Source organism: Armigeres subalbatus, chromosome 2, assembly GCF_024139115.2.
Source record: "Armigeres subalbatus isolate Guangzhou_Male chromosome 2, GZ_Asu_2, whole genome shotgun sequence".
Lineage (NCBI taxonomy): Eukaryota > Metazoa > Arthropoda > Insecta > Diptera > Culicidae > Armigeres > Armigeres subalbatus.
Window position 1 is genome coordinate 393,449,017 of NC_085140.1, and position 20,699 is coordinate 393,469,715.

Consider the following 20,699-nt stretch of genomic DNA (forward strand, 5'->3'; position numbering starts at 1 on the left):
CAAATAATTTACCCAAAATGGACTTTGATCAACTCAAAATTGAGGATTTTAAATATATACAAAATTGGGTTATTGGATCGAACAACTGGACCGAGAACTGCCCAAATTTTGAGTAAATTTTGTTGCGATATTCTCATCAGTAAGTATTTTGAACTCAAATTTTGGGTTGATTTATCTGTCGAACACTCAATTTATTCGACCAGCAACATAACACAGGAAAGACCGTAGCGCCAACTTGAAAACGACTATAAAAAAATATATGGAGTTTGTGCGACTTCACTATAAACATAAGGCTTGACTCCGCCTCCTACAGCTTTAACCCAAATCAAACCGCTTTGATTTTTCCCAACTGAGGCGCCAACAGTCAAATGGATGTTCGGGCAGCTTCACACAGTATTAAAACAAAGCTGCATTAACCGAAGCATTTTCTCGGGGGAACCTAAACCTCAGCCCACTTTTGTGTTAATTGTACATTGTACATTGTACCATCTTGTTCTCATAAGCGAAATAAAGATGTTACAATCGTCTAAGGGCCAATTTCATCACCTCCGCTTAACTCTTAAGCGGTGCTTACCCATACGTTTGAGCATGGTTTAGCGACTAAGCGGGGGTGAAGAAATCGGCCCTAAGATTCATACATAAAATGTACGTACATAGCAAAAACTTTTCCTAGTTATACATATTTTCTCTAAGAAGTCAGGATCGTTATACTACGTGATGCAGTAGCAAATGTTCCTAAAGAGTGACGGCTTGTTTTACTATGAACGTTTCAACTTCGTTAGATCTTGAGTGCACAAGATTTGGGGTACAGAATCTTAAATGACTGTTAAGCCACATGATAGGAAATTTATTTTTAAACCACCGCAATAATGTATTGAAGTTGTTTCCGACATCAAAATCGAAATATTGAAGTAGCAAAATGTCACAAGATACCAGTCAACGCAACGTATAAGCAAACATATATTTCACATAGATCTATTCGATGTTGACGTGTTTGAATTAGTTAAACGGAAATCAAGACGCATAAAACAATATAAGCAGACAAGCCAGATAACATTTGATGCATACACAACTAGTTCTTTAGCAGAGTGAAACTCCTTGTAATTACTAAGGTCATAATGAAAACCAAAACCAAACGCAACGCACTATTTGAATTGAATGTTTGAACTTTTGACGGCGCTTGCCTAAAGAGCGCCGGTTAGAACAAAGATAAAATCAACACAAAATAGTAATCGGATCTACCCCTCACCCTGTCTGTATAATTTTGTCAGCGTGTGAAGAGTTTGTCTCTGATATAAATGAATACCTACACAAATTATGCAACAACAGATATACACTACGGAGATATTGGTATTAGCTAATAAACATTAGAATAACTTTGTCGAGAGGGGAAGCAGTCGAATATAAACCACTAGGGTTTGAGAAACAGTCAAGTCGTTTTACGCGATTTAGTGGTAGCTGGTAACGTAACACAAACGGTGATATACTTAAGAGTTAGAGATTGTGCATAACATACAAATGGTTCGAGCCGCGAAAGGGGCAACCGGAGTAAAATTGTTGGCAGAATGAAAATCTTTCATCTCATCGTTATCTTACACATATAAAACATATTTATGGATTCATGATTCTAGCTGTTTAGCTAAGCGAAGTACATGTAGATAAAATGTGAAATGGGTTACTGTTTTCGTATTTGGCTGTTGTGTTCTATTGCTCACTTGGTTTACTTCTTCCAAATGACAATCATCGAATGTTTGCACATTCACGCATCCATTTTAGTTTGGAAATCATTTTACTTTAAGGCACTGAATTGTTACTTTTTTCAAATAATCAATTAAGCTGTGATGTTTTGTTTGTTTTACGATTAGTCAACATATTTTAATCTACATTTCTACCATTTAAACGAATAAAACACTTATGAAGCTGTGAAACAAAAATAATTGGGTAATAATAATTAGCAAACTATCCAAAATAACACTTTGGACGAGGAAATTGATAACAAGGAAAGTCAACTTTTTCTATCTCTATGTGCCTTGTGTATAAAAATTAACATCTTTACTTTTTAACAAAACAAAAATGATTATCATACACCTACGTCTATCAGGAGTGGAAAGCGAACGCAGTATATTATCAACAAAGAAAAAATATTTAGGCGTTAGAACATATAAATGAATATAAAATTGAAAATCGATAACACCATTCCATTTACGACACTATTAATACGTGTTGCATAGTTGATGGATGTTAACCTATAGCAAGTAATAAGGATTGAAGCGAATATTTATCTTTCGAACGATTCTCACCGATTGATCTGTAAGAACCACAAATACATCCATCCGTCGGAATCTCGCCCCACATCGTAGTACTAAGAGCTAATAACTCACGAATCACCTATTAATATACCTTTGAAGTAAAACGGAATGAAAACTTTGGGTTTCATCATCGGGCAGCAGAGTTGACTTTTGAGATGTCTTTTTACTTTTTACCTAACAGCCAAGACTAAGCAAACAAACACAGAACTGTACATTTCAAACTAAGCATAAAAAAGTAACAGTATCTAATTGTGACTTAAAATCAAGCTGAATATTCGAGTGAATCCTCCGAAGCAACCTTGTCTCGGAGGGGACAACTTGTTGTACAAAAACACGCATACATTATTGAACGATCTAAAGAAAAAAAAAACATGCACTGGTAGTGCGAACTTGGACAGGTGATCAGCTAACAAACAATAGGAATACAAACAAGTAAAGGCACTTAACAGCCTACAATTGGACAGAACAGGAACAGGTGAAAAAGGAAACAAACTCTGTAAAAGTCACATGCATTATATTATACCGATATACATAGTGAAAAGTTGATTAGGTGTTCACTAGTAATACAGCAGAAGAGAAGTGGAAAACATATTGATTACATAACGGAAACACTGAGAAAGTATTTAATTCGATAATAAACCTTATTAAGATTATTGTTGTGATGCAGAAAACAAATTGAATAAATGAAAACGTATGCAGATATACACATAAAATAAAGATTGAATCTTGGAAATAGTAGTTTCCATCGTTTCATTGACAATGATCACATTATCACAAGATTCCGAACAAAGCTCATAAAGTCATGTTCCAATTTTTATGTTTTTTTAAATTTTTGATAAAGTTTGATTGATTTTGATTTATGAAAGCATTTTCAAGCCTATTATGTCTGGAGATATCCATATCCGAAAACCATAAATTCTTAGTTTTTATTATGAACTAGTTGACCCGGGACCCGGTATACGTTGTTCTCGTTGTTCTGCATAGTAGGTGAGAAAGAGCGTGCTGAACGTCACATGCAAAATGCCCATACGAATCCTAATTTTAGTTTTTCACAATTTAGTCAACTTTACCCGTGATTTTTGCATGAAGAAATATAATATAAACCGGAGGAAATGTCATATAAACTAAAACGAATATCGATATGAACTTGGTTTGCGGTGATTTGATTGGCCATTTGGCATATAAAGCACTAGTGCGACAACTGGTGCTATAGCCACGACTGGTACATCTAGTCTATGCCAAAGAAAAACTAAATCGACCACGTTCTAGTCGATGGTAAATTCTTCTCCGACATCACGAACGTAGGTACGCACCTACCGCAGTGCGAATATTGAATCTGATCACCGCTTCGTTGGAGTATGTCTGCGCACAAAACTCTCGACGGTGTACAACACGCGTCGGAGTCGTCCGCCGTCTTGAAGATGGCTGGAGAGATATTCGATCATTGCATTGGAAGCACCCCAACCGCTGCACTAGGTACGGTGCCCCCGGATCAGAGAAACGACTGGTATTACGGCGAATGTGAGCAGTTAGTGAAAGAGAAGAATGCAGCATGGGCGAAATTGCAACGATGTGGCAGTCAACGGTGGCGGTATTGTAATGAACCTGGGAGCACGCGTGCAGGATATACTACTTCCGGCTCCGAATCATCAGAAAATCCAGGAGGGGATCGGCCGGCTGAAAAACTACAAAGCCCCTGGAGTTGACCAACTACCAGGATAGCTGTTTAAACACGGAGGTGAGGCACTGGATAGAGCGCTGCACTGGGTAATTACCAAGGTTTGGGAGGATGAGGTTCTGCCGCAGAAGTGGATGGAAGGTGTCGTGTATCCCATCTACAAAAAGGGCGATAAGCTGGGTTGTAGCAACTACCGCGCAATCACATTGCTGAACGCCGCCTGAAAGGTACTCTCCCAAATTTTATGCCGCCGATTAACACCAATTGCAAGAGAGTTCGTGGGGCAGTACCAGGCGGGATTTATGGGTGAACGCTCTACCACGGACCGTACGTCAGGTTTCGCAGAAATGTCCCGAGTACAACGTGCCCACGCATCATCTATTCAAAGCCGCATATGATACAATCGGCACGGCAAATGCTGGGTAAAGCGCACCATTGGTACTTCGCGTACCTGAAGGAATAAAATAGACCCCATCTCGCGGTCTTTAGCCTCTTACCCAGCAACTCCTATCCCTACCTCCCCGCGGTGCTGGCCGGGATACGAGCAACCTTAGGGAAGATCGAGTAACCAACCCCGGTGGGAACTATGGTCGTATGCTAATAGGGAAGGGGGGGTTTGCTCCTCTCCGGAGGTGCGAATCTTATTGAGCGTCTGTTCTCCATGTCAGGATCGGCTCACAACAGCGTCTGTTCTCCATGTTAGGGGCGGCTGATCATCGTCCGAGTGCCAGCGAGGGACTCTAAGTGAAACTGTGCTCCATGGTCCACCGGAAATAAGGAGGAATGGTCCTCCGGAAATTTAGGGGGTTTGGTGTCAGGCCCTGCAAGCCAGCCAAAAAAAAAACTCACGCAACGAACAATCAACAAGAGAGTACGGACCGGAACCATCGGCGAAGACCACTGCGACGAAAGGGGACTAGCGATTGGAAACTCGGTTCGTGGAACTGCAAATCTCTCAACTTCATCGGGAGCACACGCATACTCGCCGATGTGCTCAAGGACCGTGGATTCGGCATCGTAGCGCTGCAGGAGGTTTGTTGGAAGGGATCAATGGTGCGAACGTTTAGAGGTAATCATACCATCTACCAGAGCTGCGGCAGCACACACGAGCTGGGAACAGCTTTCATAGTGATGCATAATCAACGTCCATAGCCCACACTCCGGAAGCACTGATGATGATAAGGACGCATTCTACGCGCAGCTGGAACGTGAGTACGACAGCTGCCCAAGCCACGACGTCAAAATCATCATAGGAGATTTGAACGCTCAGGTTGGCCAGGAGGAGGAGTTTAGACCGACTATTGGAAAGTTCAGCGCTCACCGGCTGACGAACGAAAACGGCCTACGACTAATTGATTTCGCCGCCTCCAAGAATATGGCCATTCGCAGCACCTACTTCCAACACAGCCTCCCGTATCGGTACACCTGGAGATCCCCTCATCACCACAGAATCACAAATCGACCACGTTCTGATTGATGGACGGCACTTCTCCGACATTATCGACGTCAGGACATATCGTGGCGCTAACATCGACTCTGACCACTATCTGGTGATGGTTAAACTGCGCCCAAAACTATCCGTCATCAACAATGTTCGGTACCGACGACCGCCGCGGTACGACCTAGAGCGACTGAAGCAACCTGATGTCGCCACTGCATACGCGCAGCATCTCGAGGCAGCGTTGCCGGAAGAGGGTGAGCTCGATGGGGCCCCTCTTGAGGACTGCTGGAATACAGTCAAAGCAGCCATTAACGACGCAGCGGAGAACAACGTCGGGTATATGGGTCGATGTCGACGGAACGATTGGTTCGACGAAGAGTGCAGACAGATTCTGGAGGAGAAGGACGCAGCGCGGGCGGTCGCGCTGCAGCAAGGTACCCGGCAGAACGTGGAACGTTATAGACGGAAGCGGAGACAGCAGACCCGCCTTTTTCAGGAGAAAAAACGCCGCCTGGAAGAAGCGGAGTGCGAGGAGATGGAACAGCTGTGCCGTTCTCAAGATACACGCAAGATCTATCAGAAGCTCAACGCATCCCGCAAAGGCTTCGTGCCGCGAGCCGAAATGTGCCGGGATAAGGATGGGAGCATCTTGACGGACGAACGTGTGGTGATCGAAAGGTGGAAGCAGCACTACCAGGAACATTTGAATGGCGCTGAGAGTACAGGCAGTGAAAGTCAAGGCAGCGGAGGGGATGACTACGTCAGTTCAGCGGACGATGGAAGCCAACCAGCCGCCACCTTGAGGGAAGTTAAGGATGCCATTCAACAGCTAAAGACCAATAAAGCAGCTGGTAAGGATGGTATCGGAGCTGAGCTCATCAAGATGGGCCCGGAAAAGCTGGCCACTTGCCTGCACAAACTGATAGTCAGAATCTGGGAAACCGAACAGCTACCGGAGGAGTGGAAGGAAGGGGTTATATGCCCCATCTACAAGAAAGGCGACAAACTGGAGTGTGAGAACTTTCGAGCGATCACCATCCTTAATGCCGCCTACAAAGTGATATCCCAGATCATCTCCGTCGTCTGTCACCATTAGTGAACGAGTTCGTGGGAAGTTATCAAGCCGGCTTCGTTGACGGCCGCTCGACAACGGACCAGATCTTTACTGTACGGCAAATCCTTCAAAAATGCCGTGAATACCAGGTCCCAACGCACCATCTGTTCGTTGATTTCAAGGCGGCATACGACAGTATAGACCGCTTAGAGCTATGGAAAAGTATGGACGAGAACAGCTTCCCTGGGAAGCTTACCAGACTGATCAAAGCAACGGTGGATGGTGTGCAAAACTGTGTGAAGATTTCGGGCGAACACTCCAGTTCGTTCGAATCGTGCCGGGGACTAAGACAAGTTGATGGACTTTCGTGCCTGTTGTTCAACATTGCGCTAGAAGGTGTCATGCGAAGTGCCGGGTGTAACAGCCGGGGTACGATTTTCAACAGATCCAGTCAATTTATTTGCTTCGCGGATGACATGGACATTGTCGGCCGAACATTTGCAAAGGTGGCAGAACTGTACACCCGCCTGAAACGTGAAGCAACAAAAGTTGGACTGGTGGTGAATGCGTCAAAGACAAAGTACATGCTTGTGGGCGGAACCGAGCGCGACAGGGCCCGCCTGGGGAGCAGTGTTACGATAGACGGGGATACCTTCGAGGTGGTCGAGGAATTCGTCTACCTCGGATCCTTGCTAACGGCTGACAACAACGTTAGTCGTGAAATACGAAGGCGCATCATCTGTGGAAGTCGGGCCTACTACGGGCTCCAGAAGAAACTGCGGTCGAAAAAGATTCGCCACCGCACCAAATGTGTCATGTACAAGACGCTTATAAGACCGGTTGTCCTCTACGGACATGAAACATGGACAATGCTCGAGGAGGACTTGCAAGCACTCGGAGTATTCGAGAGACGGGTGCTTAGGACCATCTTTGGCGGTGTGCAAGAAGACGGTGTGTGGCGGCGAAGAATGAACCATGAGCTCGCCCAACTCTACGGCGAACCCAGTATCCAGAAGGTAGCTAAAGCCGGAAGGGTACGATGGGCAGGACATGTTGCAAGAATGCCGGACAGCAACCCTGCAAAGATGGTGTTCGCCTCCGATCCGGCGGGTACGAGACGGCGTGGAGCGCAGCGAGCGAGATGGGCAGACCAGGTGAAAAACGACTTGGCGAGCGTGGGGCGTATCCGAGGATGGAGAGATGCGGCCTCGAACCGTGTATTGTGGCGTCAAATTGTTGATTCAGTGTTATCTGTTTAGATGTTAACTAAATAAATGAATGAAATGAACCATTAAAAACACTTAGTTTACACATGCTTTCAATGAAGTGGCAAATTTTGGTTACGACGTAATGGAATGTCACCTTGATATGTTGTGTTTCCACGGCTTCCACACAATAGAACAAGAAAAAGACATGGTAGATAAACGTTAACGATCTGTCATCGAGCTGGCTTCTCTCTCCCATACTACAACCATCTAGGGGAACGGTTCGGCACCTCATCTCATAGCTCCCATTTCCATCCCATCAAAAACAAAGCAATGAAAAGAAATTTGATTTGTTTTTTGTTTTTGTGATTTTTTTCAGCAGTGAGCACGTGTGTTAACAAAAAGAATCAACGAAATTGGTGCTGTATTTCTTTGTTTTGCGATGAGATGAATTGATGAATATATGTACAGTGAGATGGAAAACGAAACAGTTTCCCTACAACATGATGCCTAAATTATGACCAATTGAATCTTGTTGAAGCATAATTTAGCAAAATATTTTAAATGACTACAGCGCCACTAGCGTTCTATTACTCATGCTTCTACTGGATTAATCGGAACAATTATTTAAAGGGGTAAGAACCCGGGAACACCACAATTTATGATAGTATATGAGCATTTTGACATTGGAGTATACATTTATTTTACTGTCATACTTGCCAAATTCCATATGAAAAAAATCCATTGTCGCCCCTCTGCCATGGATGCATTCGTGTCAGAGTACCCAGTAATGTAATCGATAATCAGTACGCAATTTATGAACGTTTTAGTACAAACATTTTTTTTTTAAATCAAAGCAAATTGTACTCTTCATTCCCATTGCAAAACTGCGTTTCCTACTGTCAATCTTTGGTTATTATTGTGTCAGGCCATCTCTTTCCATCTTCTGCATCGACGTGAAATTGTTGGTGAAATATGGTCTGCGCACTTTTGTTAAAACCGTTGTAGGGTAAGACGGTATAATATGCCCCCCCTAAGGCAAAACCTTGATAACTTTTTACTTTTCATCGCAATTTATGCAAACTTTGTGTTATTTGGTAGTGCAAGAAGTCGCAAATGCATTGCCCGTGAGTAGTCATTTAAACATATTACAGATAACACGTAATAATGCTTTTTTGAAAAGTCGTGAAAAAATGGATTTCAAAAGGTGCCTGGGCAATACGCTCCACCTTAGCCAGAGACGTTCCATAGCCCTTCATTAGTATTTCATCAATCCCATAATAAAAAGGTTACAAATCCTTATGTGCCCGACATTAAAAAACCAACATAAGTCCATTTAATCAGGTTTTAATTACATTTCAATAATGTCCATACAATTTGGAAGCAACTGCTGCAAGCTCGCCGCGCTTGTGTCCAGTTGGTAAGGGCATATCGTCCTGCCTACACTGGGGCGTTTTGGCCAGTAAAACATATTTTCGAAAATCGTTACGTTTTTGAAGATGGAAGCAATTTTATATCATATTAACCACTGAGAAAAGTTATTTTGTTGCCCAACTGAGTGTTCCAGTGCAAGTTTTGCGGACAGTATGTTAGCGTCGCTCCAGAATGTTGAGCAAACAAACATAAAAAGTTACATCAAAACTGTCACTTTTTGTATTTTGCTATTATTTTCATTATGTAATACAAAAATACTTCCACATTCACATAGTACGATGGTTTTACAAATATTTATAGGTACCAACTGATTTTGGCCCTTAGTTAGTTATAGTTTTCTAGAAATCAAAGAGGGGCGTTTTGGCCAGGTGGGGCGCATTATACTGTCTTACCCTACCTTCTTCGAGAAACCTCAAGATAGCACCAATGTCGATTATGATTGATTAGGGACCAGTGTGGGTTAACGCTGGGCAGAATCTTAACTGAAAACCGTTAATGTGGAGTCGGCTTGTTTGCGCACTGCGCGCGCGCTTCCTCTGACATGCCGGTTGACGATAGCAAGGCCGCCCTTTTTCAAACCAATTTTATATTTAAAGTAAAGTAACCAGACGTCCCAGATTAAGTGGGACTGTCCTGGATTTAGCCTACTTGTCCCGCATTGCTAGGCGTCCCGGAAAACGTTCCGCATTCCATGATAATTCTTCAAAGTTTTTAAAATCTATGAAATCTATACGAAATGGGTGTCTTGCAAACTTAAACAGATCCAAATACTTAAAAAAGGTTAACGTTGGCAGTCTAGAGGGTCAACTGAATTTAAAGAATGAAGGCTTGAATAATTTTGAGAAAACAGACTATTTCCTTAAGTATTATAGAATCTAAGCATACCAAGGATTATTGAGTTGAGTTTATATGTCAGACTCTGGATAACGCAAAGCATTTGAATATCCTGAAGGGTCTAAAGAATGTGAGAATATTAAAAATATCTGAATATATTCTGAAAAGTATAGGTCATGTCAATAATCTAAATTGGAAGAATCTGAGTCTGCTCTAGAATCTGGAAAAAATGGCATTTTATGGAGTTTATATGTCAGACTCTGGATAACGCAAAGCATTTGAATATCCTGAAGGGTCTAAAGAATGTGAGAATATTAAAAATATCTGAATATATTCTGAAAAGTATAGGTCATGTCAATAATCTAAATTGGAAGAATCTGAGTCTGCTCTAGAATCTGGAAAAATAAGCATCGTTTAATCAGCAAAGATCTAAAAATCTGAATATGTAAAACAGGAAAACGACTGAAACATCCGAAGATTGAAAAAGACAATTTCACTGTTTTCAGCCAGGGGTTTTTCAGATTGAACACTCACCTACAAAAGTCAACGAACAATACGCAGTAGAATGATGAATATTTCTGTTTTCGAAGAGCTTCCATGACTGAAGCGGGAATCAAACGCTCATCTCATAATACACAATATACACTGAAATCGGTTTTTACGTGGGGAGGCGTTACAGGTTAAATCAAAACTGCGTAAATCCCAAAATCCACACCAAAAAAAACGATTTCATTGAAAATAAATTTTCTGCGGGTCCCACGTGTTTCCGGGGCAATAAAATCGTGTAAAAATAGTCGCGTTAAAATGATTCGTGTGACAGTGAAACGATTCCAGTGTACTACACATGGTAAAACATTTCTTACTTCGAAAATACTTTAAAATCACTAGATTTTGGGGTATTTAAAAAGATATAGATATATCTGTATAAAATAGAGTAGCTATTATCATCATATATCAGGTATCTGGACGTCGGCTCAGGAGGCACGTTCCCCTTAATTTAGGAGATTTGTGCCATCGCCTTCACTGGTTTTTCTCATAATTTACCTGACGGAAAAGGAAGTGAAAAGGGGAAAGGAAGAGGAAGTGAAGTTGGAAAGGAGAGTGGAACAGGTTTCTGGAGAAGGAGGATACAATCAATAATACATACATACGATGCATTTTGTAAAACGCAATGAAATGCGAAGCATAAGATTTACTGGATAAGTCACACAATGCAAATGCATGTGATATACCATTTATAGGAAAGCCAATTATGTATGTAAACTCACACGCATTCAGCTAGGGACTAAAAAAAAGAGGTGTCAAAAAAACACTGAGGACGTAACAATGGACGAACGTCAAAGACGAAACACAGAGGGCAAATTAACCACCAACCGTACACACCATTTTCTTCATAACTTTTGAACGCAATGACCGATCGTGATCATATTCAATAGTGATCAACTAGGGTATCTCCTTTGTCGAATGCAACTTGCTGCGAGAAAATTGGTTAAGAAATACTATATGAAAAAGTTGCTAATGTTATTCGATTTTCGTGTGCACACACATACACACGCACAAACAGACATTTGTCCAGCTCGACGAGCTGAGTCGTTTAATATCATGGGTCTCCGAGACTTCTATAAAAAGTTCGATTTTGGAGTGAAATGATAGCCTTTCGGTACAACTTTGTTGTACGAGAAAGGCAAGAACGATTATTTTTAGCGACTAGAGAAAAATAGCTGACACTCTCTTCTTCCCACAAAACAATACAATAAAATTTGATCCAATCCGAATTGTTTTTTTAACGCATTTTGGAGCGAAATTATTTGTTAGAAAATGAGTGAAACGATGTGAGTTTGCATGATAAGCTTATTGTAATCCTTCTAATTCGCAAACGAGTTTGCTAGCGAGGGAGGGCTCGATGATTGAGATTTGCGAACACTGCTTATTGGATGTGGTTTTGTCCTCTGTAATGGCTTTTTATTGATAATTGCGCAAAACAATTTGTTTGTTGTCCTTATGGAGCAATCTGCAGATCTAGATCAAGTTGTGCGTCATATTTGCATTTCCCGCAAAATCAATCCACGCCTAGCGAGGATGCGTACCTACTTTATGATGATGCAATATGCAATCAGTATTACAAACAGTCTTATTTTACGTAACAATTGCGTTTAATACTGGCATACAACAATGCTATGCCAAGGACGTGTGATATCAACTGAAAGATTGTTGCTTATCTTGATGAACATACAATTACAATACGAAATTGCTAATATATATTCCGCTGCATATACTTCAGTTTACGTGGATAGGGTCCTTTGATTGAATACGCTTTTATAAATATGGTTATCTTAGTATTAAAAACATAAACCCGCCCTGCTAAGTTTACGATATCAGCCACATTCGAATACCTACGCATTCTAAAATTAAAGTTTTTCTTCTATATTTTCTCAACAATAAATCTTAACTGGAATATCGCAGATCTGTCAGTTTGTGGACTCACCATAAATTCGGTCACCCTTTCGATTTTGATAAAGGGTAATAGCTCACTTGATCATTTCGATTATCATAAAACTGATTGTGGAACCACATGCTAGGCCCACTCCCAGAAAGGCAGCCATCATAGAGGAAGCCATCTCCTTCTCTGGCTGATCCACTGCTTTCGGTGCTCCTATTAGGGCAATATTGGCAATGTATCCGTTCGATAGCGCAAATCCTGCCATCAGCGCTATGAAGATGTAGTCCGAGTGAATCATCACTGGGAAACTGTGATGCGGTCGTATGTTACACAGCAGCATCATAGGCACGAATGCAATACGACTGATGGTAGCGATGCTCAGCAAGAATGGACTGCCTGAAAGCTGTTTTGTAAACAAATCTGTTAGAGCATATTTTTTGATATGGAATAATGTTATATCTCACCCATTCAAATGAACCGGCGCATACCCTTCCGAGGTAGTCTCCCGTATTGAACAGGAGATAGTTTACTACAGGCAAGAAGTATACATCTTTCCACGGATGACTCTGTGATTGCGATCCCACCAAAATAGTAACAGCAGGGTAGATCGAGAGCGTGGTTACAAACACTAGCCACTCGGAGAATCCAAACAACCAAATCTTGCGCAGTACGCCGAGGAATGTAGGGTCCTGCCGTGGTAGTAGCTCACGAGTCAATTCGTCTACATCGAGTGAACTTTTCATTAATGTACGAGGCGATGTGTAGTACTTGAAGAAAAGTGTTTTGGACATCACCACGTACAAAACTAGAGAGCACAGTAGCACCAGGGTTCCCACAATGAAGAACACAAAGGCAGTCACGGTGGGGGCGGCTCCAAACGTCAGGGCAATGATTTCGGCTAATGCCGAAAAGATTCCTCCTAGTGCTTGTCCGCTCACCACGGCTGACATGTAGTCTGACGAGAATTGCCCGGCAATTCCAAACAGGCTGCCAGACATGATGGCTGAAAAAGCTGAAAGGGGAAAGGAACAATGTTAACTAGTGTTAGTTATTCTACAGTTACTATTGAAGATGAAGATGAAAAATAAATATTATGGTTATTGTAGATTTGGATGGAGTGTTTAAACTACCTTTCAAACTAATTCTTTTATCTTCTAGACATGTATGCAAATAATTATGGAACTGGGCAATCAAAACTGAACTGTGAGACTGTAAGGCGACCAAATTTCGGTTGCAATCTCAAACAATAAGTAAGATAAGTAAAGTACATTTCAACCTTAACTAAAAGATGTTTCCATGACATATATTGCCTTTTTTAAGAATCAAGAACCAGAACGCATACTTCACATATTATGGCAGTGTAGATTCTCGTATAGAAAATATTTATAAGAGCAAAAACATAAAATTTATCGTTTGTTACTATTGAATAAAAAAATATATGGGGGAACTGTTCCGTTTTCCATCTCACTGAACATATATTCATCTAATCGCAAAACAGAAAAATACAGCACCAATTTTGTCGCTTCTTGTTGCTAACATGCGCTGAAAAAAATCACAAAAATAAAAAAACAAACTAAATTCCTTTTCGTTGCTTTGTTTTTGATGGGATGGAAATGGGAGCTATGAGATGAAGTGCCAAACCGTTCCCCTAAGTAAAATAGAATCAAATAGACAAATAACTGTGGTGACGATCCTCTTCTACAGTATACTAACTCTATTATGCAACCTTGTGGAACTGTATACAGAAGCTGACTCATAGCAATGATTGCATATAAAAACAGGGTCATATAGTTCCAAACATGCATCACTCACCATTGACAACAACGACCGATGTGAGGGTTATGAGAAAGAAAGCATCCTGCCACTGATCGGTGTCGACTTGCGCCAGAGCAGTTGTTCCAATGAATATTAGGAACATCATTACTAACGATCCGGCCATTCGCAATCGTAGCGAAATATAGTGTCCAAAGCATGCATTTAGTAGGAGGAATAACGTGCTCGGCACGGACGCAGCTATGCTGAGATCAGACTGGAACTCCAGTTGACGCGGGGTGAGCGCGCTGGTATCGTTGCTGGATATGTTTCGAAATTTGAAATGCCAGTACTGAAAGTAAGTAAAGAAATATAAAAATTACATCTTGCGATAATAGTATGAAAAGTATGTTGTGCTTCCTGAAGCCTAAGCATGAATCTTGATAAGCATATAAAAACAGGGTAAATAATATTTTTCGCTGATTTGTTCTACTGCTCTCAGTCCGAGAGCATTTAGCTTATCATGTTTTTTGTTCAAGTTTAAGAATATTTGATCTAAAAAAATGGTATCAACATCTAAAAGCAATTATTGCACATCTTTCTGGTGTCCTTTAATTACTTGATACGATTCCTTCCTTTTGTAATCTTAAAAAAAAACTAGGGAAGTAAAAAAGGGTTAAGAATCTGCTAGCATCCAAAAGTTAATTCGTTGGTATGTCATCAGGTATTAGGGATTTGTATCTCAGGAAACACATTTTCAATAGAAGAAAAACGACGCTCACCTCCTCAGCAGTGACGAAAAAATTCCATGGCAGTAGCGTAGTCATGCCAAGTAGATAGAATACTGCATAGGTAAAATTGTATTTGTCCACCGGGGCCACCCTAAGGCTACCATCGTCCTGGCGATGGTTTCGTGTCCCACTTCGGGTTCCCACGGTCGTCGTTGTTGGAATGTTATTCACCGACCCAGCATTGATCGATCCCGCATAGTGGCCATCGTCCAAAAAGGTAGCTTCGCTGTCATCCTCCTCATCCTGGAGCAGAGGCCTGCGGGTTACACTCGTTGCGTAATCCATTCCGCTATTCTTGCCCTTAGATCTGAAACGCACCCACAGCCGCAAACTATCTCGCCACGACTTCCAATGCGCTTGAGGGATGGAACACAAAGCAATGCCCCTAATAAAAACACTCTTCTAAGCGACAAAATACATCTTCCACTGATAAGCAAAACCGAAACTGCTGGTAATCAAAATATCGTGACTCGCTTTCTCTAGGTCAAGTTGACGATGCAGGCTGACGGATCGATGGGCGGACGCGTCTACAACGCACTTGCGAACTGATAAACTATTGCGATTTCTTCCCGTACGTTGAGCACAATGTAATTAAGCTATGCACAAGGATTATGATGCACTGCCGAACGAGTAAAAGTGCATCACGAATGCAGTGCAAAACACTACTGAAGGAGAAAACAGAAAACACTCCCGACTCCCGACTACAAAGGCTCGGAAAGCTCTGAATCACATCACATCTGATTCTGAAAGATGGGTGGAAAAACGTAAATAAAACACGCACACAACAACAACAAAAAATGTTAGCCGCCTAACGGATCAAGGCGGCCAAAAGGTGCACTAGAATTGGCGGCTGATGGGTTGTGCCTTAGCTTAAAAGCTGAGCGGGGTTTTCTAGTCATGGCCACTAGGGGGCCATGGATTTATCAAAATAGTGCTGACCAGAAAAATGTGAACACTGATAATGTTATTTTCTTATTTTATTAAATAATAGATACTGTACCGCTCATAAAAAATCTGCTTGTCCGCTTATTTTTGATCGCAACAGAAAATTAGCGCCAGTTAGTCGCTTAATAGTAATGACACACTGGTGGTATTCGTGTACCACAGGTGTGTCAACTTGTACCATGCTGGCAGTGTTGTCCTACACTCAGGGCAAAAAATTCTGCTCTTTGATTTTACTTCATCTAAACCAGGGCTGCCCAACGTACGGCCCGCTGGCCGGATGCGGCCCTTGGCTCCATTTTCTGTGGCCCGCGGTGCGTAAGAAGAATAAACTCAGATACGGCCCGCCAGCTTTTCTAGCTGGCTCGAGCAGCCCTTTTTTATTATTCTTTATTAAATAACGTAAGTTTTAAATCAAAGCTTGAAATGAAAATTAATATTTTTAATAATTTGAAATTATTGCATTGAGCGATCTCAAGAAACAAAAGGTTGATGTGGAACATCGCGTTTTTGATAAAGATTGGCACGAGTAGTTTACGTTCACGTTGAAAAGGGGAAGACCGGTTTGCTAAATTTGTTCAGAAAGTTTTGCTATACGTATTGATGGAATAAAATCTGAATCCAAGCATTCTATGAAATATGATATTTGAAAAGGATCAAGTATACTAAAAATAATGTTCACTTAGAAGCTACTTGAAAACATATGCAGATATTTTCCATGTAGCTTCGGATATAAAAGTTAAATGATTTGTTAGTGATGGAACTCATTATTCTCAATTCACTAGAAAATAAAATTTAAGTGAATTTTTGTTTGGCCATGTACTTAAATTTTAAGTGAAACTTCGATAATTTTTTTCTCTAGTATCCCTATTAGTGATGTGTATCCCGTCCACTAGAAGCGGACGAGGGCAAAAACAGGAGTAGAAAACTATTTCATACTCAAACATTTTGCTTCGCAAATCGTTCTCATAATGCTCTTGCAAAATGTTTCATTAGCGATAGTTGATAAACATACATTTCGCTTTGAGAACCCCACTCATATAATTTTCATACATTCATTTTGAGTAGTATTCACTAGAAGAGTATATAGATATTATTTTCAATGTTTTCTAATGAATTTCACTACATTTCTTATTAAGATGAACTTGTTGAACAACAAACTTTCCTCACTCAAGCAAATACGAAGTCAGAAAATGCAGTACTGTCCAGTTTTGCGGTAAGGAGCCGTACACATATTACGTAAGCACTTATGGGGGAGGAGGGGTCGGTCAATATCTTACGCTCCATATAAATAAAAAATCATTTGTATGAAAAAAAAATCTTACATGGGGGGAAGGGGGGTTCAAAAATCCCAGAAAAATTGCTTACGTAATAAGTGTACGACCCCTGAGTAAGTTTTTGGCAAAACAGATGAAACCTATCCAGGACTAAGAGTTTATTGTTGTTTACATCGTTACATTTAAGGAAATAGCTTTCTTTTGTAGCATTAGTATGCGCGGAAAACAGTGAAGAGTAAAAGTTCTCCTGCTTCATATCACATCAATCACATCACATGTGTTCATATTCTACTCTCGCAAACGATAAAAATAATGATGTGAAAAACGTGGCATAGAGGTGAGCCAGCCCAGGGTTGCAAGCTTTTCTAATAAAGTTTAAAAAAAACGTGGGAAAGGTGGTAGTCTTCATTAGAGGAATTGGTGGTCATCTTCGAATAACAGAAAAATTGACAGTTTTCCTATGCAAAGAACAATTAACGGGAAAACCTGAGCACTGATAAGACCTGTGTGAAGGATTTTTTTTCTCCATCGAAAACTTAAGTGACCTTAGGATTGGAACAACAATGGCGTTGTGACAATTCTAAGCATGGATAAGCAATCACAAAAGTATGGCGATATTCCCTTGCCAAACTGCATATTCACCAAAAGAATCGATATGTGAAAACGATCAACCACCACCAATTATAAATTATGTGCACGGAAATGACGAATCCTGAGACTTGCTGTATTATTGCGAAGTTCACTGATTAAGCATTGGCGCCATGCTTGAGAGATTTTTCATTCGAAAAGAAAATGGCACTATAAGATAAAAGATAAAAGAAAACCACTGCTCGAGCTGAATAATCCGGAATAGTGACTTGGCTTTTCTAGCAGATATCGCCAAACATCTCAATGACTTGAACATAAAGCACTTTGGCACAGTGGGTTGCTGAAATCTGGTACATTTCTCTCATCCTGTTGAAAACAGTTCATGCAAATCTGTTCAATATGGTGGTAAAGTAACGAAATACCCAATTTTATCAACACCGTTTACCGATGTGAATAATTTACCTGAAATGTGTCAAATGGATGAAATGTGTCTAATGCTACGACGAAAACAAAAAGGATTGTTTGAACGCAATAAAAACGTGTCAAGTTTTAAAAAAAATGATAAAAAACACAATTTTTTCTTTTTCTTCTTGATAAAACACACATAATTTTGATAATAATTAAAAAGGTATGTATGAATATTTTCTGGCCCGCCAGCAAGTGCGAGTTCAAGAAATTGGCCCGTGGCTTGATAAGGTTGGGCAGCCCTGATCTAAACGATTTTTCAGCCTTTACTAAGAAAGTTCAACTGTGGTTCAACTAATATAAGGATATTTGAATTTACTAAATGTCGAGGTTTAAACAAATGACTGATTTCGAAAAGTGATGTTTAATTTGCATTCCATCAACATTTCGGGCTGCTCATGTGCGGAAAAGTGAGTAAAAAATTGATTTTTTCCGTGCCCTTTGAGAAGAAGTGAAGTGCAAAGATAAACCCACCAAATCGCGAACGGCTATCAAATTGGCACGAAACTGGTGATAAATGATAATAATTGACTATAAAAACGTTTAGATGGAGTAAAATCAAAGAGCAGAATTTTTTGCCCTGAGTGTAGGACAACACTGCATCACAGAGAAACAGACGTCTCACTTAGAACAAAATGCAATAAAAATCATCGTCACGAAAACATTACCGCCCAATGCTAAATGCACTGTAGGTGGAGAAGCGGCAACCAGGTGGCGGTAGTGAGCAAACGTCAAAAACAAGCAAAACCGATGGATGTGCCATCGGTGGCCGATCGACCACCTACAAAAAATTGAATCCACCGTTGAAAAGATGAACGATGATACATGTGTAGAGTGAGACGTCTGTTTCTCTGTGACTGCATGCTGGTACAACGTGGAAAACCATGGTACAATATGTACTAGGGTACATAACCGTGGTATACCACGGTCCTTGTACCACCAGTGTGTCTTTAGTATAAGAAAAACATACCGCCAAAAAAGCTACTTTGATATTTTTGAAAATTCGGTCGACACGTGGTGATGAATGCTTTGATAGCACATGCTATTTGTACTGCGGATACATTTTTCACATCTATGAAACCTTGGAAAATGATCACGAAAGTTGTCATTTTGTTGCAAGGTACAATACATTGTTATATAGTGAGTTCTTAAAAGCTCCCAGAAAATGTATTTTAGTAGTGTAACCAGTCACTTCCTAGATTACAATTTACTGCCTTAAACACTTGGTCAATTCGGCTCACCAAGAAGATTGTATTTTTTTATGTCATATTGTGAGTAAATGTCTAAATGTATAATAATTGTTCATGCTCCGTGTTTTCATGTTTGAGTGAACGTTTATTGTATATTCAATAGCCCTTGGGTGACATAGTCTGCCCACCCTCTTGTCTGTCGTTCCCCATATCGAATGTCTTCCTCATGTTGTTCATTTCAATGTCTGTCGTTAACCCCTTTCGTATGTCTTCCTCTCATTGTTGTCTCCCAAAAAAAATGTTTGTCCCGTTACAGATGTTAAACATCGCCAAGAATGTCAACTATGTGAACATCAGCATCGTAATTACTTAAGCACCCTAAATTCCCTTCCTTTCCTACTATATTATTGTATTCCCTAACCTCGACCAAACCGCGAGTCTTTCGGTTCCCCAAAACTAACATTATGTATAAGATTTAAGAAATTGTTAAACTTGATTTCGGCTCCGTAACGCTTCACGGCAATTGAGCCTCCAAAATAAACGAAAGATAAAAAAAAAACCCTTGGGTGACGTGTGACGATTCGCCAAATATGTAACCTGCCAACGGAAAGTGTCGTGACTCGCTTGGATTCCTGACCACAGAAGAAAGTACGTGCTTGGAACCACTCCCCGGATCCGCGACACAATTGTCGGCCAATCGTTAAAACACATTAAAACCGGTCCCGCGTTCAAGGATCGAGTTAAGAGCAAGCTACCCACGACCAACGTTCGTCACGGCCACAACGACCGCAAAGTTCCATTATCATCCCTAAATAAACTTATTTTGTAAAAAATTCTGTATTGTATAATTCAAAATTGTTTTTATTTGATCCTAATTGTCTAGTCCCCTTTTGTTCTTGTTTTGAGTTCTACTGAGTGTTTAAGGTAAGTTAGGGAAGCAGGTTCTTCCCAGAGACCAATCCGTAGATATATACGACCCTGAGGATACGCGTTGGGACAAGGCAGATTAAAAAGGGCTTGTGTGCCCACCCCGGAGGCTGCCGTTGTATTTAGACCAGCAGCTTGTGGTTAGGCTGGTCCCCTTCTGGGACTAAGCGTCACTCCCGAGGTTCCAAATCGTATCAGTAGGTAATTAAAATCTTTGAAGCCTTCAAAAACTTTTGCGGGCAGCAGGGACTATGTCCAAGGGCTTTACGACCCCTCCTCACGGCCTCTGTGAGTTAAGAGGCCTGCTTAGGACGTGGTGGGGTTCGGCAGTGTGCTCTGTTAAACCTCTACAAAAAGGTACATGTGTCCGCA

At 40.9% G+C, this 20,699-nt stretch overlaps 1 protein-coding gene across 1 annotated transcript; it reads right to left on the reverse strand.

The window, feature by feature from the left end:
- Positions 1–12,170: 12,170 nt before the first annotated feature.
- Positions 12,171–15,669, reverse strand: LOC134217407 (equilibrative nucleoside transporter 1). Its single transcript, XM_062696149.1, has 4 exons — positions 14,930–15,669; positions 14,208–14,499; positions 12,860–13,407; positions 12,171–12,798 (listed from the first exon to the last, which is right to left on the reverse strand). Exons 1-4 carry the CDS (start codon positions 15,221–15,223, stop codon positions 12,484–12,486), a joined length of 1,449 nt encoding a protein of 482 aa, XP_062552133.1. The 5' UTR covers positions 15,224–15,669; the 3' UTR covers positions 12,171–12,483.
- Between the last annotated feature and the right edge of the window lie 5,030 nt (positions 15,670–20,699).

What these genes read in the sequence shown, in the direction of transcription:
- LOC134217407 (XM_062696149.1), bottom strand. Translation starts at nt 15,223, where the DNA reads ATGGATTACGCAACGAGTGTAACCCGCAGGCCTCTGCTCCAGGATGAG. An exon ending in ATCGGTCGTTGTTGTCAATG is followed by an intron (nt 13,408 to 14,207) that starts GTGAGTGATGCA and finishes TTCCCCTTTCAG; the next exon opens with CTTTTTCAGCCATCATGTCT. An exon ending in GCGCCGGTTCATTTGAATGG is followed by an intron (nt 12,799 to 12,859) that starts GTGAGATATAAC and finishes TTTACAAAACAG; the next exon opens with CTTTCAGGCAGTCCATTCTT.